The sequence below is a fragment of the Dysidea avara genome, chromosome 4, assembly GCF_963678975.1.
Source record: "Dysidea avara chromosome 4, odDysAvar1.4, whole genome shotgun sequence".
Taxonomy (NCBI): domain Eukaryota; kingdom Metazoa; phylum Porifera; class Demospongiae; order Dictyoceratida; family Dysideidae; genus Dysidea; species Dysidea avara.
In genome coordinates, this window is record NC_089275.1 from 42,593,302 (window position 1) to 42,603,675 (window position 10,374).

At 36.2% G+C, this 10,374-nt stretch overlaps 1 protein-coding gene across 2 annotated transcripts in view; it reads left to right on the plus strand.

Moving 5' to 3' along the window:
* LOC136252226 (zinc finger protein 878-like) overlaps nucleotides 1-7,315 on the plus strand; it is a 28,472-nt gene extending 21,157 nt beyond the window's left edge. For both annotated transcript variants that reach the window (XM_066044621.1, XM_066044622.1), the window contains 4 exons: nucleotides 415-525; nucleotides 3,520-3,800; nucleotides 3,848-4,085; nucleotides 5,492-7,315. In XM_066044621.1, the coding sequence (XP_065900693.1) occupies nucleotides 415-525; nucleotides 3,520-3,800; nucleotides 3,848-4,085; nucleotides 5,492-7,215 (2,354 nt within the window). In that variant the 3' untranslated portion in view covers nucleotides 7,216-7,315. The remainder of the gene's footprint in view (nucleotides 1-414; nucleotides 526-3,519; nucleotides 3,801-3,847; nucleotides 4,086-5,491) is intronic.
* Nucleotides 7,316-10,374: the final 3,059 nt, after the last annotated feature.

Consider the following 10,374-nt stretch of genomic DNA (forward strand, 5'->3'; position numbering starts at 1 on the left):
CTGTTTACAAACATTATAAACCAAAGAGCCGGCAAAGCTAGAGTAAAGGCACAGACTACAGGCAGTTTCTATAATAGTGTAAAACGTATATATGGCGGCTATTTTACAAAAGAAGGCTAAACAGATAAGACAGCAGTGTTAACAGTGATTGAAACATTGCTAGCAGTGGGCAAATTACGATAAAGAACTACACCAAGGGTTTTAGTGTAGTTTTTGTGATCAATGTACAAGTTTTATGTCTCATGGTGAATGGTGTCAGTTTCTGAGACACTTATTTTAGTCAAGTTTGGTGATAAAAGGTAAGAAGAAAAATAATTTGAGTCCAGTAGTCCAGTCCAGTGAATGGATACACCCATAAGTTTGCCATGCCATTTGTATATGTTCTCTCTGTATTTACATATGTGTTATTTGCAGACTTCAGTATAAGACTGAATCGACTGAAAGATATTCCTACCACGTTAAAACCTCGTCATTGTGAAAACTCTGGTGGTGACACCAATGACAGCAATATTGATGATGCTATCTGTAAGTATACCTGTAAAACTAGTGTTGTTAAGAAATAAAGTTGTATACAATGGACTTACTCAAATGTCTGATCATTTTCATAAACTATGTAGTCTCTATAGTTACAGTACCAGGGATGTGCCCGCAGTGGTCGGGCCCGACCAGTATTCAAATGAATCGACCACCACTATTAACTCACCGACCAGCACTGAAAAGCATTGTAATACCTGTGCTTGTAGTCTAGCTAACCAGCTTCGCTCTACTGCGAATCGCTATACTAACAAAGCAGAGATCGAGGACTGCGGAACCATAATCATAAAAATGAGCGCTAAATAGAATTATTGGAATATACGGTTAGTTGCCTATTTATTCAAACGAAATTAGCACGTTCTATGATATGTCGCTTTTTAAATGGTTAAAGCCATCAGCTGCTAAGTGTGCTCGTGTCGAAGAAAACAGTGACAGTGAAGACGAAGAAAATGAGCAAGCTTGCCTAGAAAATGAAAGTATGGCAACAGAATTTTTACACTCAAGCGATGGTAATGCTTCTCAGTCGTCTGTGAGTGGATCAAGCAACTCTTCTAAGCAATCAAAATGTTTTAATGTATCATGGCTGAATGGAAGGAGGCACTGGCTAGAGTACGAGAAAGCTACAGGTATGTTTTGTTTACTTTGCCAAAAATACAACAAGCGTCCGTACGATCGTGATGTTTGGAATAAAACAGGATGTACTAGGATTAGATTGCAGAGCATTATTAGTCATGAAAAAAGTGCAGCCCACCATGACTGCTTGAAACTGGAGTGTGAATCAGCCAGTACAGTAAACATTGCCAGTGCAATTAATCCTAGTGTACCATTAAACGCCATTCAACAGGCATTTGGGTGTTTATACTTTTTAGTTAAGCAGAAGATTGCTCACAACCAATTTTGAACCGTTGTTGGATTTTTTAGAATATCTCGGCCTCCATGTGAAAATGAATATTCGAGTAGCTAAAAATGCTACTTACACCAGTCGCAAATCCATTCAGGAAATGGTATCAATTCTTTCTGAGGTAATAGAAAATAAAATTTTGAGCTGTGTAAACAATTCTGATCACATTACAATAATGTTTGATGAAAGCACAGATTGTACAGTTACTGAACAGCTTGTAATTCATTGTCGGTATATTGAAAAGGATACCGGTGAGTTAAAGTCCCATTTTTTGAAGGTTATTGATGCCCTCGGACCATGTGAATCTGCTGAAGATGAAGGTGATTTGCCTAGAGCTGTCAGCTTGAATGCAGATACAATTACAACTCATATTCACAAGTACTTAACAGATATCAAACTTGACATGAAAAAAGTCCGAGGTATAGGAACAGATGGTGCATCAACTATGATGGGGTGTAGGAATGGTGTAGTTGCACAACTGAAAAGAATCAGACCATCGGCCATTGGAGTACATTGTGCAGCTCACAGGCTGAACCTGGCATCATCACAAGCTGGTGATGCTGTTCCATGTTAAGAAATTCAACACTATTATACGTCAATTGTTTGACTTTTTTACTAACAGTGCAGTTCGTACCGCTGGATTGAAAGAGGTACAAAGCCTTCTTCAAGACAAACAGAGCAAAATCTTAGAACCTTGTGCCACAAGATGGCTCAGTATTGAACGCAGTGTGCACAGGATAAAGGATTGTTTTGTTTCTATTGTGCTAAGTTTAGAGCGGGAAGGTACTGAGAGGTCTGAAGCTAAGGCCATTGGTTTAAGTCGACTAATTTTGGAATACAGGTTTGTTTGCACCATGCTTCTACTGTGCGATGTTTTACCTCATATTACACATTTATCAAAATGTTTCCAAATAGAGGCTGTGGACTATAGTGTAATCCCAACAATGTTATCATCAACTATTTCATCATTGCAGCAACTGATTACCAGTGATGGTTCAAATTTTGCCACATTACAAAGCTACTTAAGGAAGCTTGAACAAGCTATTATCACTGTTACAAAACCAACTAATTTAGGGGAAAAATATTTTTTGGAGAGTATTAGAAAACCCTTTTTAACAAGTTTAATTGATAACCTTAAAAAAAGATTTGAAGATAAGTCCATACTTACTGCTTTTGATATATTTGATCCAAAAAAGGTTCCCAGAGTTTCGAATGATGAAAATGATTCATCAGGAGAACAAGAAATTTTCATGCAATATGGCAATGCTCACATCAAGAATTTAGCAGAACATTACCAGGGAGATAATGATGTGTCTGTATGTGGCAGCCCAGATTAGTGTCTAGAGGAGTGGAGTTCTTTTAGGCAATACATGCATGACAATTATCTAAAACTACGGCACAAGGACGTCATCAGGGAACTCTGCAGTAACAAAACAATTTCTTGTATATATCCTAACATGGGTACTTTTGCAGAAATATGTCGTGTGGTTCCTATACATACCGCAGATGTGGAGAGGACTTTTTCTCAATTAAAATTAATAAAAACAAGGATTAGAAATCGCTTGAATGAAGGTACCCTTGATTCGTTACTAAGAATTGCTGTTGAAGGATCATCATCACCTCAGGAGTATCCCATAATGATACAAGAAGCAGTAGAACTCTGGGCGAGAAAAAAAAAACAGACGATTACAATTATAGCTACTTAAAAGTATTATGGTTTGAAAGTTTTATTTTGTACAGTATTAGTAAAACAGTTCTATACATTATAATAATAATTTATTATCAGTTTGTTTCCCTTAAGAATAAAGATTGATGTAGACAATATTGTCTCTTTTACACTACAATATTTGATTAAAATTGCTTCCAGACCCAGTCTTTTGACAGCTGTTCTTAAAATTTTTCCTGAGGGGGCATGCCCCCAGGCCCCCCTAGCTACTAGAGCATGCTAATGCATGCTGAGTGCGCTTTGTGCACAGAAGAAAGTCCCTCAGCTACCAACCACCACACTTCAAAACCTGGGCACATCCCTGCAGTACATAACTATTATTTAATATATAGATACAATATTTCTTTTCTTTCTCCAGTTTGTCTGGACTGTGGTAAATCATACCATGGTGACTGTCCAGTACATGGTCCTCTAATACCATTGGATGAATCCCAGGGGTGGGACCAAGACTCACAATCCTATACCAGTGTACCAGTCCCACTGCAAGTTACAGTGAAGATGTCCTCCATTATGAATGCTGGCAAGGGAGTGTTTGCCAAAGAGTTTATACCCAGAAGGACTAGGATTGGTCCTTACAAGGGAGAAGTGGTACAGAAAGAAGATGTAACTGATGAAACTGATACAAGTTATTTCTGGGAGGTAACATTGTTATCATGTGATACAATGATATTTAATTCACTCTCTAGATCAAGAAAACTGGTACTGAGTCATACTACATTGATGCCAAGAATGAGGAACATGCTAGTTGGTTGAGATTTATCAATTGTGCTAGAAGTGAAGAAGAACAGAATTTATTATCATTCCAATACCAGGGTAATATTTACTGCTACACCATTAAGGATATTCTACCAGACACAGAACTATTAGTATGGTATGGTGAACAGTATGTCAAACTATTGGAACTACCAGTGGACCACATTATCGGTAATGATGAGTATATGGTGTGTTTGTTTATAATGAGTTTGTATACAAATATTTAGTTCAATTAGGGATCATAGAAATAAAAAGTAGTGAAACAAGGGAGGTTCCCTAGACTTGAAGGTATAGTGGTGATATTTAATCCCTATTTCAGTCTATACCTATCACAGATTAAATGTCCACTACTATATATATATATCTTCATATGTAGGCGACCTCCCTTGTTTCACTACTTTTTTCTACAAGTATCAGTAAGATTAGGACTAGAGTAGGGATAATGTAGCACCAAATAAAAAGTACAGGAACAAGCTGGATCAGAGCAGTGCATAATGTCCAATTACTGTAAAACAATAAGAAGCAAATATCTCTACATTTTATATTTGAAATGCAAGTGTACGCACAATGCACACATCATGTACTTATCTTTGTCCTCCTTTGTGTACCATTTCTTTTTACTGACAGCTTAAGGCAGTGCTCCTGATAAGAATTCTTAATATAAGTGCCAGGACAAAATGTCCTGACAAATTCAAACTTGTCTGGACATATTTATACTTTGTATGGACACAAGTGACCTATAACACTGCCTGTAGTCAGCATTCTCTGATGTAAAACACTCTGGTTATAAGCATTCCCTATGTTGTGCTGATGGGACGATTGAAAACAGTGGAAACTGGAAATGGAAAGTAGAAATGGAAAATGGAAATGGGCAAATTGTCATGTAAATGCACCCTAGAGTTAAATCTTGCCTTCATTTCTCACACACTGGCTGCTTTTAACATAAAATCGTTTTCTCATGTGGGTGAGTAACTAACACTAATTCTCTCCAAGATAAATCATAATATCTACCTGCTGAATCCCTTCTGAAAATTTCTAGATCTATCACTGAGGTGCAGCTAGCCTTCACCTGGCTATGGGGCATGTGTGTATTGTACAATAGATCCTCGGGTATTCGAACACCTTTGTTCCTAGAAGTATTCAAAAAAGTGAAGCCCATTGATTTACTGTATTTGATTGGTTAAATGCTGCGGCATTTATTACCTTATTTCCAAAAATCAGTGTGGAGACTATTCAACACTGAATGCTCAAAATGATGTTTAGACCTTTATGAATTGTAGCACCATCCAAGTGCAGAAGGCACAATAGTGTATTATACAGAACTCTGTTCAATTACTCTAATAGAACAGTCACTTTTGGCATTCAAATATTTGAGGTGTTGGAATAACTGAGATTTGGATAAGTGAGGATCCACTGTATACTCGACCTACTATGTATGAGGTATTGTTGTCTGCCCCAGTTTGTGTACATTAATACATAAATGCTGCATCAAGTTTTTTAAACAGATATCATTTATGTGTGTATTTCTATTTCATAAAGTATTGTATGGACTTCATTTAGTATTTCTACATGTGCAGATGCCAACTACACTTGTGCTCACTGCCAAAAACAGTTTGTGGAAAAATACAATTTTGATATTCACTTGAGGTATAGTCAAGCTTGTCGTGATGCTAATCCACAAGTGTTCAAGTGTGGAAAATGTGGAGAAATTTTTACTACACTGATCAACCTTCAACAACATATCAGGAGACATGAACAAACTAGCCATCAAACATACTCTAGCTGTCAAGAAGTTTCCAATCCTTCAACATCACAGACACCATTGCCAGGTAGTGATAGTGAACACTTCCCAAGTGAATTCTGTTGCAAAAGTTTTACACAAAATGAAGTTCTACAAGAACACATTTACACTCTTAATGAAAACCATCATTGTGAAGGACAGTTTTTAACATGTGATGACCGGCAATCACACACGAGAGATCATGCCAGAAAGAAGCCTCACCAGTTGCAGTGTCAGTATTGTAGTAAATCATTTAGAGAAAGAAGCAAGCTGAGTTGTCATTTGTTAATTCATACAGGAGAAAAGCCTCATCAGTGTCATTACTGTCAAAAGGCATTTCCATTCATTGGTTCACTGAAAAGACATTTACGAATTCATACTGGTGAGAAGCCATATATTTGTAAACTTTGTAGTAAATCTTTTACAACATCTTCTGGTCTCAAACGTCATGTAAGAACTCATTCTGGAGAGAAGCCCCATCAATGTCAATATTGTCAAAAAGCATTTACAGATAAAGAGACATTGAAAAAGCACTTACGAAAGCATACTGGTGAAAAGCCTTACAGTTGTGAACATTGTAGTAAATCATTCGTACAATTTAGTGCTCTTAAAATTCATTTGAGAACCCACATAGAACACAACTCTTTCAAGTGCGAGCGTTGTAGCAAGGAATTCAAATCATCTTCAGGTCTTCAATACCATGTGAGAACTCACACTGGAGAGAAGCCTCATCAATGCCAGCACTGCCAGAAAACATTTATAGCAAGCTCTGCACTAAGAATACATGAAAGAAGAAATCATACAGGGAAACCCTACCAATGTGGAGATTGTAGCAAATCGTTTGCATCACCTACACGCCTCAAATATCACATGAGAATTCATACGGGAGAGAGGCCTTACCAGTGTCAGTATTGCCAGAAGTCTTTTACAATAAACTGTGTACTTACAAATCATTTGAAAACTCACACAGGAGAGAATTTGAAATATTACGATTGTCAGCATTGTAGTAAAACATTCAAAACATCCACTAGTCTTCAACATCACATGACTAGCCATTCCAGTGAGAAACCCTTCCAATGTCAACTTTGCCAAAAAGCCTTTTCACTCAACTGCTTACTTAAAAGACATTTGAAAGCTCACATGTATGTCTTGGAGAAACACTACAGTTGTCAGTATTGCAGTAGGAAGTTTGCATCATGTCATGGTCTTAAATATCACACAGCCTCTCATACAGGAGAAAAACCCTACCAATGTCATCATTGTCAGAAAACGTTTGTAGCAAACTTTGTATTACAGAAACATTTGAAAGTGCACAGTGGAGAAAAGCCATACCACTGTCAATATTGTAGTAAAGCTTTTACATTATCTTCAGGTCTCAAATATCATTTAGCAACTCATACTGGAGAAAAACCCTACAATTGTCGATACTGTAGTAAAGCTTATGCAAGGCCTGACCATCTCAAGAGACACATGAAGAGGCATCATGAAACAGTCACACACACGTCCACATGTACAAAATAAGTAAATCACTATTGCATATGCTACTACTACTACTGCTGCATAATGTACGGCTTTTAAACTGTTTTGTAAATAATCTGTTATAACTTCTCAGTTAAGTATACAGTCTTATATACAAGGGAGCAGGGGAATGTGTTTATTTATTGCTGTGTGTAGGACTCAATTGAGGAGCAGTATGGTACACATATATACTTTGGAACAAATTAGCTTTGCTTCTACTGTCAATCAGATGAAACAACTTCAAGCTGTAGGACCTATACAGACCTTCAGCACTTGTGCTGTAAAGTCTTAATAAATAAAGTTATGTACTGCATGGTTGTTTTGTCCTAATTAGGTCATTAAAAGTTCTATGTTTTGTCCTAATTAGGTCATTATATGTTTCTGGTTCCCTGGTCTTTTTTGCTGAATAAATTATGCAATCACCATATTAGTAAAAATATATACTGTTAAAAAGGATTTAATGTCTTGTGAACACTTAGGATGCACTAACTGTATACCACTATACATTTGTCCCATAATATGCTGTGTTCTATGTCATAGTCTGATAAGTACACCATATGTACATATAACAGAGCCAGCCTTAATAATAGGCAGCTTGCCTAGGGCCTCAGGGCAAAAGGGGCCTCTAGGTTGACTATCAATTTATGTGTTAAAATGCTATTCATAGAGCCAATTACATTCACACTTCCTTTGAGTGGCATAACACCAAAAAATGGGCATTTCATGCACTTTGTGATACAATTATGAAACTTTCCACACAAATTGTGCGCCTCATGACATATATGGTTTTTGATATAGAGCCATCACAGATGTGACCTTTAGAGCCGTTTTTCACTGAAAATTAATCATTTTTGTCTTTCTCCCTGAGGCATTATTTTACACTGCTAAAACATAGTATCAAATTAAAGGTGTTGATCAAAGAACTATATGACTTTTGTTTGAAATTTTTATCTCATTCCACTACAAATTAAAGTTATGATCATTTTTGTAAGTCATGAAATTCTTTGCCCTTGGAGTGTAAATTACTAATGGGCAAGTAATTCATAGAATTTCATGGTTAATATAAATGATCATAACTTGGGACTTAAAATAAAAGCCGAGTAGTTCATTTTAAGTAGTTCATTTTAACGGCACTTTTAATTTGAAACTGTGCAAAGTGATGCCTCAGGGAGATAAAGACAAAAACAATGAATTTTCAATCCAAAAATGGCTGTTTAGGTCACCGATGGTCAAATATGCCATGGCTCTATATCCAAAAAATTATGTCACAAGTAGTACAGTAGGACCTCGATTATCCGAACAGTAGCGATGACTGTTCTATTAGGGTATTTTGTCAATAGGTGTGTGTTCTATTAGAGTAGTTCATCAGAGCTCTGTATAATAAATCAATGGGCTTCATTTATCCGAACAAATTCACTTATCTGAACACTTGAGATTCAGCTGGCACACAGGTGTTTGGATAATGGAGGTCCTACTGTACAACTTTTATGCAAAGTTTCATAATTGTATCAAAAATTGCACAACTATTGTGCTATGCCGCTCTACTAATATATAAGTACTTTACCTAATTATGACTCAGCTCTTTACAAACCCTTGCTAGAAAAAATCTTCTAGAAGCCATATACTGGCATGTATATTTGTCTTCTGCCAATTAAGGAGGGGGGCTCCAGATTTCATTTGCATATATAGGGCCTCGAGGATGCTAAAGCTGGCCCTGACATACAATGTTTATTAGACTTGTAACTATTTTCTCAGCTCAGCATTTCAACCATACAGTGAGTGACTAAGTGTTTGATTTTTAACTGACAAGGTGTGCGAAGTTTATATTATGTCCTACCAACTCCCCAAATTTGACCAGATTTTTTTTGTTGGGAAGAAAATTTGCAACCAACAAAAGGATTTATTATACATTACCTCTAAAATATAAACATTATATAAAATGTGTTTAATGGTATGTAGTACCAAGAGTCCTATACTCTGGTGATACACATGATATTATTGTTTTGCATCATTGCTAACCTTATGTTTCACTTTTTATCTTTTATGCCCAAATTTTTATCACTGTTGGTGTTTTTTTCATGGCAGAATTTTGGGAGGTGCCATTTATTTTAAGGGAGAACGCAACTAAATGTACATTGATCAATACACATAGACATGGTAAATTTTAATCAATTGACACACTCATGGTCAGTTGTATGGTACAAAACTCTAATAAAACAGTCACATAGTGGAACTGCTTTAATGTGTTTAGCTAAATATGTGACTTGATATGCAAAAAGCATAAAAGTGTAATTTGATTGATCATTGCAAATAACTCAGTGTCATGCATGTTCTATAAAGTATAATTCATGTTATGGAGATAATATTAATGTGACCAAAATTACATACTATAGGCGAATCTAGGAGGCACTGTTTTGGGGAGGGGGCTAGGATAATACAGTGTTTATTCCACTAAGAGGAGAAGAATTGAACTTTATATAGTACACAAGTTGTATTCATTTGCATATCTTTGGTTTGGTATACTGATTGAATGAATGACTTGCATATACATTCTAAGATTCTAGTTGGATGTCTTCTGAGGAAATTGTAAAGATTAGACCTTAGGTTTGAATTTGAGAGCATTTTTGATAGTTAATTACTTAGCAATTGTAAAGCATGTAAAAATTAGTTAGCCTATCTAAAATAAACCCTAACTGTTTGATGGTAAAGTGCATGTATTAACTAAATTAAAATAAGGTAGCATTTTTATAATTCACAAAAACTGTTAATAACATTGATGACATTAGAATTTTGACTGTTCCATTAGCCTAGTGACTGCTCTATTAGAGTATCTCGATCTTGGTATAAACTTCAAACTTATTTGCCTCAGTTTCTTCACAGTATACAGTTTATAACTGTAAAATGCATTTATAACTGTTGCCTTCTATTTGCCCATTGGCTTGGCTGTAGTGTGAATGATTTCCAGTTTGTTTTGGTGTCAATATAGTCGGCTGTAAGTCCAAGTGGCAAAATAAAAGGGCTGGGGAGAGTTCAGATCTGCCTACGCCTAATTAATAAGTCGGTCAAGTCCAGTTATGGGTTCCAGGTTAAATAATGCAATTGGAATGGCTATAGGACCTCTTTTTGCAGATCCAGTTAGTTAAATAAATATGCATTATTACT